This window comes from Arachis hypogaea, chromosome 10, assembly GCF_003086295.3.
Source record: "Arachis hypogaea cultivar Tifrunner chromosome 10, arahy.Tifrunner.gnm2.J5K5, whole genome shotgun sequence".
Lineage (NCBI taxonomy): Eukaryota > Viridiplantae > Streptophyta > Magnoliopsida > Fabales > Fabaceae > Arachis > Arachis hypogaea.
This window is the reverse complement of record NC_092045.1, coordinates 111,600,585-111,616,937: the sequence shown is the minus strand read 5'-3', so window position 1 is coordinate 111,616,937 and position 16,353 is coordinate 111,600,585. Positions and strand designations below refer to the sequence as shown.

Below are 16,353 nucleotides of genomic sequence, written 5' to 3'. Positions count from 1 at the left end.
ATATGATACTATAATTTTAAGTTGTATAATATAATAAAAAATGTAGCAATTTATGTATGCTTTCTATATAGCAATGATATTATATATATATTTATATATCTCCTCTTTTAGCTCTTTCCTAAAAATATTGGCATATAATTAATGTAGATAACATATATTGAGTAAGTATCTCTATTGAATTAATCATAAAAGTTAATAAAATATAATGGCATAAATTTCACCTAATTATAGCAAGTATCTCCATTGAATATATATATATATATATATATATATATATATATATATATATATATATATATAAGGTTATTATTTTTCATACCTAAGGACTACTAATTACGATTCTATCAACAGTGTTACCTATGGTGTGGTAGATTATGTAATGAAAAAGTTGAGAAAATAAAGGTAAAAATTATAAGGTTATGAAAAGTTCCATATAAATTTGACAAAAACAAGACGACTTACAAAGAAATGGTTCTCATGGATGATAAGATAAGTTGATTATTTTTCATGATTCTTTCAAGTGATGCTAGGTCCATTTTATAAATATTTTTTATTTATATTTTAAGTTTATTTGATAAGTAAACCCTCGCACGAATTAAAGAAAGTGCAATTTTATAGATTCATAAGTGCTAATAGTCTTTATATTTAATTTGTTTTATAGTGTGATAATATAACCAATATATTTGTTGGTGGATTTAACTATTACTATATTATTTATGATCATATTCAGTATATATGTGTGATTTAGTATATATGTGTTATTTATTGAAAAAAGTATATTATTAAAACCGATTAATAACTATTTTAGAGTTAATCCAATTAACACTAGATTAAAAAAAACAAACAATGCATAACATGTTACTTTTTTATTAATAAAATTATTATAATTTAAATTAATTTTTAAAAAATAATTTAAAATTATAATTTCAATCTTTTTACGTACATGGTACGGGTAATTACACTTGTTGTTATAGTATAATTAGGAGCGATTACCATCAGTTCGTATCACCTATATTTATATACCATATCTATGTATTTATTGTAAGATTTTGTATTTTTATTACTTTAATTCTTCTAGTATTTATATATACTCTTGTACTTTGTACCTTTGATAAACAACCTGAATAATACGCTCTTAAGATTATTCTCTTATTTCTAACATGAGATCAAGAGCATATTCTTTTTTTTCCATGCAAATTCGTTCATAACCCCTTTATTTTTCTCTTACGGCAGTGTTCTTTATCCTCGTTTTTCAATCCTTTCTCAATGCTTTGGTTCGTCACCGCTGCCACCAGTGTGTTTGTCTCGTCATCACGATTACAACGCCTCCAGACTCGTCGTCAGCCGCTACCGGAAGCGCCCTCAAATGGCGCCTGAAGATCGGTGTCCGCTTCAGGTTCTCCTTTCTCCAGACGCCTGCAGCACCGTTGGATCCACGCTCAGGATCAACGGCACCCAGAGCGCCATGTGCCAAAGCTAAAACAACACATGGATTCGCTCTAGCTCGTGTCAAACCTGACCCAGCCCACCTTTCTGGCCTGCGTGCCACCTCCCTCTCCGCGTCAACGTTGATGTGTCTTCCTTCTCCTATCACGTGTTTCCATGTGGCCTCCCTACTGACGTTGTAGATCGTGGGATCCTCCTTAGTGAGCTCTTTCCGATTGTACAGTCTGTTTTCTCGTTTTCGGCCCTTAATTTGTAGTTTTCTCTCCTCTCTTTAATCTTTGTGTCTACTATTATAGAAAAATTAGATGTTTTTGCTGTCACAGATAAAAAGGGTAAATTCTGTCAAAACCGTAATCGTTCTGGGCACCTCTTCTCAGACTTTCCTTCTGTTGAATGTTACAAATGCCAACAGAAACGTCACATTAGCTACAATTGTCGACAACTGTTTTGCCACTACTGCATGCTCTCGGGACATTTGATTACTACCTGTCCTACTCGCCCACCATGTCCTAATCACCTCAAGTATTATTCTCATCCCAACTTTTCCAAGAATGTGTCTGCTTCTGTTATTGCTGCTACTACTGAATCTACCACCTTTGCTTTTCTCAACCCGTCTCTTGTCTCTCTATCTGATATTGCGTATCTTCTTAAGCATCTTCTCTCCCTTTCTGGTAATACCATGGTTTTGAAAACCAAACCAGACTGGACGGTTTAACCAAATTAACTAGAAATCAGTCACCTAGCCAGTTTGGATAAGGCTAGAAACTGCTTGGCAAAAAACTGGTTAAAAAACTGGTCAAACCGACGGCTAACTGGTGAACCGGCAGAACCGTCTGATTTTTTAGCGGGTTTTTGGTTTGAAAGTAAAACCTCTGAACAGTGTCATTTTGTCTCTAAAAAGGAAAAAAAGAAAAAGAAATGCTAAACGAAGTTGAACCCTAGTCAACCAGAAGAGGAATCAGCAACAACAGCAACTCATCTCTCCTCTCTTCTCTGCGAAGTGCAAACCATAATAGCAACTCATCTCTCCTCTCTTCGTAATTGCATAGCCATTACCACCAATCAAGTAGCCCACCGTCATCGCCACCGCATCCCGCAGCCAAGGCGTCCCGCAGCCACAGCAGCGACGGGTTTGACCACCGCAGCCACCACCGCGTCCTTGTCATCGCCAAGCTCCCCTCCTCTTTCGTCGCTGTTACTCGCCGCCGGTATATAATACTCTGTTATTCACTTATTCCTCATCGCTGCCTTCTGATTTTCTGTTCATGATTTTTTGATTTATTTGTTTGCTGGATTCACAATTTTGATTTATTTGTTATTTGTTCATGATTTATTTGTTTGATGGATTCATGATTTTGATTTTTTGATTTTCTAAGGTTATTTGTTCATAATTTATTTGTTTTCTGGACTTCATGATTTTGGTTACTGAATTCATAGTTTTCTGAGGTGATTTTGGATTCATGATTTTTTATTTTTTGAGGTTATTTATTTGTTTATAGTTTTCTAAGGTTATTTTTTGTTTTTGATATTCTGATTGTTACAGATGGAACAATCACAAAGTAACTCACAGCCACAAGATAATGATGTTCAAGATTCTTAAGCTGGTTCTTCTAGAGGTAAATCTGATCCAGCTTGGCAATATTTTATAGTGAAGTATGACAAAAATAACAAGGCTCAATATACATGTATTTTCTGCTTGAATACTTACAATGGAGGGGGGATAGATAGAATGAAATATCATCTTGCAAAAATTCCTGGACAAATTAAAGTTTGTAACAAAGTAACTGAAGATGTTGAAAGAGAAGAGCTATTGCTGTAACAAAAATCCACAAGCGGAAGAAAAGTGTGAAGCGCCTAATCCTGTACAACCTCCGGCTCCTGCAACAATGGGAGACAAAGGAAAGAGAATAGCTATTGTTGCTACTCCAATTGGAAGTTATTTTAAGGGAAAGACTACGTTAGGCTCTTAACCAACTTTGAAAAGTGTCTTGGCAATAAACAAGTTGTGCACAAGGTTAAGTTGGGGCTTGCAAAATGGATCATTGATGCACGTATTTCATTCAATGCAATTCAATCACCTTACTTTCAACCTGCCTTGGACGGCATTGCTGCAATTGGACCTGGTTTCAAGGGACCGTCATATGATGAAATGAGAGTTCATTTGTTGGCCGATCTTAAGAAGGAGTGTCAGTTACTTGTCGAAGGCTATAGGAGCTCGTGGAAAAGCACTGGTTGTACACTGATGGCAGATGGCTGGACTGATCAAAGGCAACATACGTTAATTAATTTTCTAGTTTATTGTCCTGCTGGTATGTCATTTGTTAAGTCTGTTGATGCTTCTGATATGATAAAAACTGCCGATACCTTGTTTAAATTGTTTGCTGAGGTTATTGAGTGGGTTGGGTCTAGTAACATTGTGCATGTGGTTACTGATAATGCTGCGAATTATGTATCTGCTGAAAAACTCATTCATGAAAAGTATCCAAACATTTTTGGTCTTCTTGTGCTGCTCACTGCATCAATCTTATTTTGAAAGACATAGCAAGTATCCTCACATAGCTGACTTTACCTCTCGTGCTTCAAAAGTGACTGTGTTTGTTTACAATCATATGATTTTCTTGTCATGGCTTAGAAAAAGACCAAATTGGAAAGAAATTGTTCGACTAGGAGTTACACGTTTTGCTACTGTTTTCATTACTTTGAAAAGTATATATGATCATAAAGAAGACTTGCAAACATTGATGGTGGACAAATATTTCACTTCTCATACATTATCCAATAGTGTCAATGGGGAGATGGTTATCTCAATTATCTTGGATAGTAAGTTTTGGGAGGATTGCCTTACTACTGTGATGATTGTTGGTCCTCTTATTAAGTTATTGAGACTTGTTAATGCTAATGAGAAACCTTCTCTGGGATACTTGTATGAGGGCATGCAAAGAGCCAAAATTGCTATCAAGACAATGTTTAGAAATAGAAAAGCTGCATACACACCTTATACAAGTATCTTGAAAATGCAGTGGGATAAGCATTTGAAGCGTGACCTCCATGCAGCAGCATACTTTTTGAATCCAAGTTTCTTCTATAGTGAGGGGTTTGTTGAGAAGGCAAATATCTTGAGGTCTTTACTTGATTTATTTGATGTTGAAACCCTTTACGATGACTCAGTTGCCGCAATGCAAGAGATACAGTTGTATCGAGATCGAAAAGAAAGTTTTGGAAGGGAAAGTGCTTTTAAAGCAATTAAGAGACTCGAACCTGGTAAGTTATTATATTTCTATGTTCAGTTTACTTTGAAGGTTTTTTAAATATTGAATTAGAATTGATGTTTGACTTTCATATCCTGGTAGGTGAATGGTAGAGGCTACACGGTAGGAGTGCTCCTAATTTGCAAAAAATGGCGATTCGTCTTCTTCATCAAACATCTTCATCATCCGAATGTGAAAGGAACTGGAGCCTCTTTGAACAAATCTATTCAAATAGGAGGAACCGATTAGAGCATCAAAGGCTAAGTAACATTGTTTACGTGACTTGTAATCTACACCTTCAATCTAGATTACATCGCAAGAAGAAGAATTATGATCCAATTGACATTCAAAGCATTGACACAGTAGATTTTTGGGTAATGGAGGATGAAGATGATCTTGAATTTACTAATGGAGACATCGAAGGCATTAAAAATTTAATTTACACGGATAATGCTATGCCTTCATATCCTAAAGGTGATTGAAATAGCAAAACTTGTTTCATTTGCTAAAGATATATGTTGTAAAGTTATAACTTCAATTTTTTCTTGGTTTTTTATTTTATTTTATTATATGGAGGAGATGTAGAAGTTGATGTGGATTTGCCTGATGTCACTGATTCTTCAAATACACCTTCTTTTGGTGGTACTTCTGAAGATGGTGGCTTTTGATTACTTGTTTATGATAGAGATATTGGGACACTTAATAATGATTATGATTTTTGATGAGTTGCACCTTTGATTAGTTGAAAACTTGCTACTAATTATTTCTTTTGAATGTAGAACATTATGGGTTTGTCATTATGTGCGGTTTTTTGTTTTTAGTTATAAACTTTGATGTTTGAAGTTGTTTGTGAACCTCTAATATTAAGTTATGGATAATTTATTATGTGAAAATTTAAATTTTATTAGGTTAGAAATTATTGAATTTATATATTTAAAATTATTTTTAGGTTTTTTAATATTTTTATTTAATATTTAATTAAACCGGTTGAACCCCGGTCAAACCAGTGAACTATTGAACTAGTAACCTCACCGGTTCATTGACTGGTCCGGTTCTCGCAACCTTGGGAAATACTCCTGCTACTTTTTTGACTCCTCTAGGTAATTCTAAATGGTATTTTGATTTCGGTTGCTTTAATCACATGTCTCATTTGTGTCATCTTTTCTCATCTTTATCTACCACTACAAATGCACCTTCTGTTATTACTACTAATGGTTCCCTCTTGCACGCGACACACAAGAGTTCTATTTTCCAGTCAACTCTTAATCTCCCTGATACTTATTATATTCCCAAATTGAACTTTAATCTTATTTCCGTTGGTCAACTTGTTGATTTTGGTTTTGATGTCAATTTTTTCATTTCTTGTTATCGTATACAGGATCATCGGACGGAATAAATCATCGGGACTGGACGTAAGGTCGGAAGATTGTTTGAACTCGAGAATCTTCATATTTCTCCTGTGTCAAATCTCTATGCTGCTTTTTCTCAATTTACCCTTCACTTGTGGTATCACCGTCTTGCTCACAGCTCATTAGAAAAATTGCGTCCTCTTGTGTCGGTGTTTTAGGTCAGGTGAATAATGAGTCTTTTGATTGTATTTCTTGTCAAATTTCCAAACCATCTGCTTTATCTTTTCATAATAATTTATCTCTTGTTTGCTCTCCTTTTGATCTTATCAACTCTGATGTTTGGGGCCCCGCCCCCACCGCTTCTATCGGAGGAGCTTGATACTTTGTCATTTTCAATGATGATTATTCACGTTTTACTTGGATTTATTTGATGACTAATTGCCATGAGCTACCTCATATTTAAATTAACTTAGTCACTATGATTAAAACTCAGTTTTCTAAGGTCATTAAAGTTTTTCGACGCGATAATGCTATGGAATACCGTGATTCCAAACTTTTAACCTTTCTTGCAGAACAGGGTACTTTGTTTGAGCTTTTTTGCCCTGGTACGTCTCAACCAAATGGACAAACTGAATGCAAACACCGTCACATTCTTTTCTCTGTTCGTGCAATGCTTAGTTCTTCTTCGTGTCCTTAATTAGCGTACTTGAGGTGAAGTTGTTCTTACTGCTATTCATGTTATCAATAGACTTCCTTCTTCTGTCCTTAGTAACATTACTCTCTTTTAGCGTCTTTATCATACTTCTCCAGATTATAATTCTCTTCGAGTTTTTGGTTGTGTCTGTTTTATTCTTCTTCAACCTCATGAACATAGTAAACTTGAACGCCGGGCTCGCATGTATTGTTTCCTTGGTTATGACACCGAACACAAGGGTTATCGTTGTTGGGATCCTCTCTCTAGACGTATTCGTCTGTCTCGTTATGTTGTATTTTGGGAGCATCACATGTTTTCTCGGTTCTCCTCATTTGAGTCAATTCCTCCTACTCAGTTGCCCTTTTTCTCTAACCCCAATGTTAATCTTTTTTATAGAGATGATTCTATAAGATCTATCTCGAGTCAACCTATACAGCCTCCTACTCTTCCGCCTTTTCTATCTCCTAATGATTTCAGATTGGACGATTATCCTACCCCTGCCGTCATGCCTCCTCCTTCCACTCGTTCTTCTAGGGTAAGAAATCCACCTCCTCATCTTCTTGATTATCATTATTTTTCTACTATTCTTCATCAACATGAACCAAAGACATTTAGAGAAGTCTCCACAAATCCAAATTCGCAATGCAAGAAGAAATTCAAGCACTTAAAAAAGTACACACTTTTGATTTGGTTGATCCTCCTTTTGATCAAGAAGTTATGGGTAGTAGATAGGTATACAAGATCAAGACTCGCGCTGATGGTTCTATTGACCGTTATAAGGCACGATTGGTTGTTCAAAACTGTACACAAGACTATAAAATTGACTACGAAGAGACTTTTGCTCATATTGCTCATCTCACATCTGTTTGAGCTCTCTTTGCCATTGTTGCAGTCAAAAAATGGTCTCTCGGTCAGATGAACGTGAAGAATACATTTCTTAATGGAGATTTGAAAAAGAAGGTCTATATGAAACCACCTCCGAGTTATCCTTGTCCTTCTAGTAAAGTCTGTCTTCTTTGCAAGGCACTTTATGCTCTTAAGCAAACTCTTCGTGAATGGTTTGACAAGTTCAGCACCACTATATGTAATCTCGGTTTCACTTGCAGCCCTCATGAAAATGCTCTCCTATTCGTAAAAGTGAATATGGAGTTGTTATTCTGCTTTTGTATGTTGATGACATGATCATTATGGAGATGATGTTGATGGTATCTCTAATCTCAAAGCCTCCCTTTACCATACTTTTGATATGAAAGATCTTGGTTCTCTCAGTTATTTTCTTGGTCTCGAGGTCATATCCACATATGACGATATCTATCTCTCTCAAGCTAAGTATGCTTCAGAACTTCTTGCTCCTGCCGGGATTACAGATAGTCTACTCCTCTTGAGCCTAATATTTGATTTACCCTTATCGATGGGACTGTTTTGGATAATCTCACTCTTTATCGACAGTTAGTTGGAGGTCTCGTCTACTTGACTGTCACACGCCCATACATCATCTATCCAGTTTATGTTCTTATCCAGTTCCTATCAAGTCCTCGTACTACTCATTATATGGCCATTCTTCGCTACATCAAAGGCACTCTATTTCATGGACTTCATTTTTCTGCCCATTCATCTTTATCCCTTTAGGCGTACTCAAATGCTGATTAGGATGGTGATCCCACTGATCGTCGTTCTACTACTGGTTATTGTTTGTTTCTTAGTGACTCTCTGATTTCCTGGCGAGCCAAGAAGCAAATGTTCATTGCTCGTTCAAGCACAGAAGCTGAATAACGTGTTCTCGCTGACACCACTATTGAGGTTGTCTCAATTCGTTAGCTTTTCGAAGACCAGGGTGCTTCTTAGTCGTCCCCGATTGATATTTTTTGTGACAACTGCAATGCTATTCAAATTGTCCACAATGATGTTTTTCATTAACGCACCAAACACATTGAGAATGATTGTCACTTTGTTCGTCAATGTCTCCTTATTGATGTTGTTCGCCTCATAGTTGTTGGAACTCTGGATCAGACTACAGATATCTTCACGAAGGCTCATCATCCTACTCATTTTCAAACTCTAGTATCCAAACTTAAGATGGTGTCTTTAGCTCCTACTTGAGTTTGCGGGAGAATATTAGAGTATAATTAAGAGCAATTAGGATCAGTTAGTATCACCTTTATTTATATAGCATATATGTGTATTTATTATAGAATTTTGTGCTTTTTTTGTTTTGATTCTTTTATCATCTATATGTACTCTTATACATTGTATCTTTGACAAAAACCTGAATAATACACTTTTCAAATACTCTCTTATTTCTAACAAGAATAATATTGTACATCCAATTTTTTTATTAATCAAATCTAATCAAATTGGTCTAATATAACAAAAATCAGTTATAGTTAATATTATTCTAAATCTTATTGTTTAACTTAGTTCGATTTAATTTATAAAAAAAATTTAAATGTGTAACATTATTCGTGACAAAAAGAGCCGAATTTAAGATTTGAATTAAGTTTTTTTATTTAATTTAAATTTTTTATTTAATTTTTTACATCAACAAGTGTCAAATCACCGATAAAATTACACATAAGATGCTTAACCAATGAATCCAACCCTAATTAAGAAATTGTTAGATTTGACATGCAAAGAGCATTATTGATGACTGAGTTATTTTTTTTTTTTGTATGATCAATTTCGTCAACACTTTAATCTTTGTGATCAATTTTGGTAATTTACTCTTCATCATAACAAACTAGAAAAACGAAATTGGCATACGATGTGATTAACTAGGGGATTTAATGGCCCAAACTGTCAGCTTTTGATATATTCCTTGTCCACATTAATCGGTTCGAAGCCCACCACCTTAGCTTGTTCTTGCTGTCTATTTCCAACAACATTGGGGACAGCCCAACCTTCCCCTTTCAACGCTTATACTGTTCTGCCGACGGCTGCTTATTAAAAATGTTTTAGGAACTATAGTTGTGTGATTCTTTCCACCAATTCCTTATCTAATTATCAAACCAAAAATAAGAAAATCGATCTTCTCAACTTTTTAACACTTCAGAGAATAAAATGTGATCTCTAACTTTTAATTCTATAAGTGGGATCAAAATTAAATAAAAAAGAGAAAAATAATACTACTACTAATACTTAAGTCAAGTCTCATAATTAGTATATTATATGATCGTATCAAATTATTAATATGCTGTTTTAGTAGTTATTCATTCTTGTGTATTCTGAATTGTAACTCGCTGCGTGTTTATTACAGGATAGAATAGAATAATATATATCTCAAATATATCCTGAATAATGGTAGCTGTGAAATTCATTTATTAGAAAAACTATATCTTATCGTTGCGCTTTTTTGTTTTAATGTGATATTAACTCAAGTTAGTGCTCTGTTAGAGTTTCTTAGTATTCTATTAAAATTTTTTAACGGAGTTTCTATTACCGTCAAGGTTACATTGTCAACGTCAATTAAATCTCAATACAAGTCTCCGTAATCTGTATGGCTGAGACAACGAGGGATGAAGATTGGACCGAGGAAGACAATCGAAAAGGAGGTAGGAATGTGATTTTACTGGAAGAGGCAGACATATCAGAAGGTATTAACGCATGCTCCAATAGTCTCTATGGCAGACTCTTTGCTTCCAAAACCTTCTCAATTGGAACCATGGGGAATGCTTTAAAGGCTATATGGGGAAACCCGGAAGGATTTAGCGTGAGTGATAAAGGGGATAATTCCTTCCAATTCTCTTTAATAAAGAAGTGGATGTCTTGCGTGTTGAACGTGGTTCTCCATGGCTATTCAAAGATTATGTGCTCCATGTCAAGAGATGGAAGGAAGATCAGAACTGTGATGAAGAGATTATTTCCAATTTTTCAGTTTGGGTTCAATTTTGGGGTTTGCCAGAATCGTTTAAAACCTCGAAGTTGGACGTAAATTGGGAGAAAAATTGGGCACAGTGTTGGAGGTACGTAAATTTCAGATGCGAAGCAGAGAAACTAGGATTGTGAAGACCAAAATCAATATTGATGCTGCCAGGCAAATGAGAGATCAGTTAATAGTGGCAGGACCTAATAAAAAGGAGGTAGAAGTGGCACTGCGCTATGAGAGACTTGGAAAGTTTTGTACCTATTACGCAAAATTGGGGCACGGGGTGAAAAACTGCCATGATCTGCTGAAGGACACAGAGAGTGATATGGTAAAAGAGGATGACATTGGCGAATGGGTTAAAGCCAGCCAAGTGGGAACGCGAATCTACTCTGAAGGAGAAAGAGTATTCAACAACTCAACCCAAAACCAGAATAAGGCCACTCAACGTAAGAAAAAACCGGTCTTAAACTGCTTATTGGAAGAATTTGCAGGGATGTCAATGCAAGAAGGGAAACAAAGTTTGAAACCACAAGACACTGGTAATAGCGCAGCACCTGAGTCACCTCAATCAGCCAATTCTAGAACAGAATGCATGGAGGTTATCATAGCTAGTCAGTCCAATACCAAGGAGGATGAAGGGCAGCTTATGCAGTTCGCTATTGGACAGTGTCTCACCACAGAGAAAGGTAAGAAGTGGAAAAGGTTAGCAAGACAAGGTGCTGCAGAGTCAGATACTAAAAGTGAACCCAAAAAAAGGTTGATGAGTGGTATAGCTGAAGGATCTACAAAGAAAGCAAGAATAGAGGATGAAAATGCAGTTGAAGAGACAGTGGAGGGTGCCAGCCTACAAATGGCACCCAAGGCGCCATGAAAACTATAGTTTGGAATTGTCGGGGTTTGGGGAGACCCCTGACAATTCACACCTTAAAAGGGATTTGTAAATCCCACTCCCCCGAGATTGTGTTTATAAGTGAAACAAAGAACTAATCTCGACAGGTGGAAGCAAAACTTCGGGTATGCGGCTACGAAAACTGGCATATTGTTAACCCGGCAGGAGTGGCAGGAGGACTTGTGCTAGCTTGAAAGGACAGCATCAGTGTTCAAATTATTAGCAATGGAGAATTCTTTGTGGCAGCCGAAATTAAGAAAGTCGGAAGCAGTGAGGTATGGGCGTTCATTGGTGTTCATTTGAGTTGTTCGGAACAAATTCGATCTTTACAGTTTGAGGAGCTTACAACAATGAGCCAACACCTGGAAGGAAAAGTGGTAACAGTATGCGATTTTAATGCTATAACAAGCCAAGCGGAAAAGGAGGGTGGAGGCCAAAAATCAGCAACCACCATTGCAACATTCACTAATTTTATTGACAGTAATGAATTAGTGGATATTGAAATGGTGGGGCACCCTTTCACGTGGAAAAATCGAAGACAATGAGAGAATTTGGTGAAGGAGAGGCTTGACCGCTATTTAGTTGGAATGGAATGGAAGTTGAAGTTTCTGAATGCAGTGGTGCACAGGTTCACAGAGTCAGGCTCGGATCATGCTCCACTTTTGATGGAAACCGAACCTCAATCCTGGCATAGTAAAAGGCGGTTTAAATACCAAGAACGTTGGTGTGGAGAAGAGGATGTCAAGAGAATTGTCAGTGAAGTGTGGAGAATGGAAGTTGTAGGCTCAGTTATGTTCTCCTTGGCCCAAAAGTTAAAAGTTTGTAGACATAGACTAGTTCAATGGCAGAAAACTCACAAAGCAAACTCTCGAAAAGAAATTGAGGACCTTCAAGCTAAACTAGAAGAGTTGCGGGTGGCTGGAATCAACGGGGGAGAGGAGGTTACCAGTTTGGAGAAGAAGTTGGAGCTGGCATATTTGAAAGAAGAGAGCTATTGGCGAGAAAAATCTAAAGTCAAGTGGCTAAAAGAAGGAGATCAAAACACTAGATTCTTTCACCAGAAATTTCAATCAAGGATGCGAAGGAACAGAATTTGGAGATTAGTGGGGAGGGACAATGAGATTGCATCGAAATCAGAGGATATTGGAAAGATAGCTGAAGACTACTTTTGCGATATTTTTACTTCCTCTTGTTCGGCTGATGCGAATCCATACTTAGAGGATTTGGAGCCAAAGGTTACAGCTTCCATGAACCGTAGGCTCCAAAGGCCAGTAACTATGGACGAGGTCAAAAGAGCTATATTTAGTGTTCACGCTCAAAGTGCTCCTGGTGATGACGGGTTTACAGCTAAGTTTTTTCACTTTTTCTGGGATATAGTTGGAGGTGATGTTTTTAAGGCAGTAAGAAGTTTCTTTCACAGTGGCAGAATTCTAAAAAGCTTCAATCATACTCAAATTTGTTTGATTCCAAAGATGCCAGATGCCAATGACATGACTCAGGTACGACCAATCAGCTTGTCTTCAGTTATGTATAAAATTATTTCTAAGGTTATGGTACATTGATTACAAGGTATTATGAATAAAATTATAAGCCCAAATCAGAGTGTATTTCTCAAAGGTAGACTCATTTCAGATAATATCCTAATTGCCCACGAATGTATGCACTATTTGAAAAATAAGAGAAGTGGGACAGAGCATGAGATGGCTATTAAACTAGACATGAGCAAGGCTTATGATAGGGTCGAATGGCATTTTTTATGGTATATTATGGATAAGTTGGGCTTTGATGCTAAATGAATTAACTGGACTAAGAAATTGGTAACGACTGTTTCTTACTCTGTCGTTGTGGAAGGTAAACCTTTTGGCTATTTTAGGCCAAATAGGGGCATCCGACAGGGTGACCCCCTATCTCCATATCTCTTTCTTTTTTGTGCAGAAGGGCTTTCCTTCTTGTTACACAAGGCATAGCAAAACAGATTAATTCAAGGAGTTCAAGTTAATTAGAGATGCCAAACAGTTAATCACCTTTTGTTTGCTGATGATTCAATCCTTTTTTGCAAGAGCGCACCTAATACAAGCCAAAGTATTCTAGAATTGCTAGAGATCTATGAGGGTTTCAGTGGGCAAAAAGTCAATCTGAATAAGTCAGCTATCTTTTTCAGTCACAACACACCTCAGAACACAAGACTAGCAGTTGCTCAGACACTAAATATTGAACATATCGGAGCACAAGACAAATACCTGGGATTGCCCTCTATAATTCAAAAATCAAAGAAAGCAACCTTTGGAGCTATCAAGGATAAAGTTCAGAAGAGGATTATGGGTTGGAAAAGAAGTCTATTGTCATCAGGTGGTAGGCACACGCTATTGAGAGCGGTGGGGGAGGCGATTCCTATTTATACACTCTCTTGTTTCAAGCTCCCGGACACGCTGTTGACTGAGATTCATAGCATGCTCTCGCAATTTTGGTGGGGTCAAAAAGGCACAGAACGAAGAATGGTTTGGATTAAATGGGACACAATGACGAGATCGAAGAAAGATGGAGGGCTGGGGATCAAGGACCTAAGGGCGCAAAATTTGGCTTTATTGGGAAAACAATATTGGCATCTAATGAAATACCCTAATTCTACTCTATCAAGAATGCTCAAAGCTAAATATTTCAGATATACAAATTTCCTACATGCAGAGATAGAAAGCATACCGTCGTGGGGCTGGAGAAGTGTTCTTGAAGGGCGCAAGGTGATCGAGAAAGGCTTGTTATGGAAAATAGGCTCTGGCACTAATGTTCGCATCTTCCACGACCCCTGGCTCCCACCACCAGTGCCCTTTAATGTCCCTCAAAATGCACTCACAATCCCGCCAGATCTGCAAGTGTATTACGTTAGTGCGTTACTAAATCCTGATAGAAGCTGGAATAGAAATCTGATTGAGTCGATTTTTTCAGTTGATATATGCAATAAAATTTTTTCAATCAAACCAACAGAGGAGGAGGATGAAGTTAATTGGTGCTGGATAAAATCTGGTATATATGAAGTTGGGTCAGGATACAAAATTGTTTATGGATTCTTTCATTCTCCTACTTCATTGAGGCCCCAGAACATACACAACAGAGTCTGGAATAGCATTTGGGAGTTGAAATTACCACATAAAATTAAGATTTTTCTATGAAAAAGTCTTCATGAAAAGCTTCCAGTGTTGCAACAAGTCCACAGCCGGTTCGCATCCACTCCTGCCATTTGTCCAAGATGCATGTTGAAAGCTGAATCAATTTCTCATGCTTTGTTCCAATGCCCCCTATCTTCAATAATATGGAGACTAAGCTTAATAACCCCTGACCTATGGATGAGAGAAGAAGAGATATTTTTCAATTGGTGGCAACAAGTCTTATCCTGGGCAGCGGCTCAATTAGACGGTAGACAAAAGACCCTCCTCATAGCGGCGCTGTGTTGGAGCACTTGGAAAGCGAGGAATCAGTGTGTTTTTGAGAAGGTAATAAGCCCGGCACCAGAGATAGTGAAAAAAGCCAGCAATTTAGTGCGTGAACTCGTGAGCCATACCTGATAGATGCTGCTAATTTTCTTTACTCTTACTTTACTCTTCTTTAAGCTCTTAGTCTTTCAGTCAGTGATAAATGAGAATACCCAATTCTTTTGTACTTTCTTATGGAAACACTTTTATTTTATATTAATAAAATAACATTTATCTTTGAAAAAAAAAGATATTAACTCAAGTTAAATCGCAGATAAATGATACTTTTATAACGGAATTTAAGTATTCTTGGAGATATTTGTCCGAATTCTAATGGACGGATCAGTGGTAATAATAATAATAATAATAATAATAATTTGGTCCATAAGTCTGTCAAATATGTATTTATGTACAACTAAATCAACTTTCTATATATAGAAAAAAATTAAAATGATGCAATAGACAATATTATATACATAGTGACGTATAATATAATAGAGTCATTGTTCATGTATGTGGCGATGTACAAAACTACGTCTACGTACATATATGAATGGCAAGTTGGCAAATTGGGGGAGAAAGAAAACAAAGAGGAAGGGAGTGGAAAGATGCGTTTAAAAATGATAAGAAACAAATAATTAATAGCCAATCAGAGATATATACGATATCATCATGATATGGTTGGTGGCACTGGCAGATGTGCGAGGGGGTAACTCACCATCGATATTTCAGACGCTCTCGTATTTGATTATTTTAGATCAAAATCGTGAAAGGATTATAATCATTATTGAATTAAAACAGTGAAATTTATTATATATGATAAAAATTGTAAATCTAATAGTAATTAATTTATTATTTTTTATTTCAGAAGAGTCAAATTCGTTTATTTATCTTTATATAAAATATAAGATCATAGAAAATGATTGATATATACTTATTTCATAGTTTAAATTTTTTCGTATGAGTTAGCTTTGAGTATAAGAAATGAATGTGCATCGAATAAATAATAAGGGAATATTTACGTGAAGTTGTTTTCGTATGAAATTAGTAATTAAGAATTATATTAGATAATTTAATAAATTTAATTAGATAATTTAACGATCTTTAATTATTAATTTTTTTATATAAAAATAACTTTATATAAATTTTTACTGAAATAATATATAGTTATCGATAAATAAATAATCATTATTTCTTTTTTTTGTTTATTTTACAAGAACGGAAAATATATATTTTATGTAAAATAATATTTTGCTGAATTTTTTCGTAGAAGATAATTTTTTTTAAACAAAAGCCATACGATAATTATAGATAACAAAAAAAATTAGTCTAAAAAAAACTAACAAATTGATCTTTTTCACGATGAACTAAAATCTGAGAGTAAATCTAATATTTAAT

The 16,353-nt window shown here is 35.9% G+C and overlaps 1 protein-coding gene across 1 annotated transcript; it reads left to right on the top strand.

Moving 5' to 3' along the window:
- The first annotated feature begins 12,075 nt into the window (after positions 1 to 12,075).
- LOC112717971 (uncharacterized) lies at positions 12,076 to 14,503 on the top strand. The gene is made up of 3 exons (XM_025769888.1): positions 12,076 to 12,987; positions 13,549 to 14,367; positions 14,471 to 14,503. The coding sequence occupies exons 1-3, from the start codon at positions 12,076 to 12,078 to the stop codon at positions 14,501 to 14,503; spliced, it is 1,764 nt and encodes a 587-aa protein (XP_025625673.1).
- The last annotated feature ends 1,850 nt before the right edge of the window (positions 14,504 to 16,353 follow it).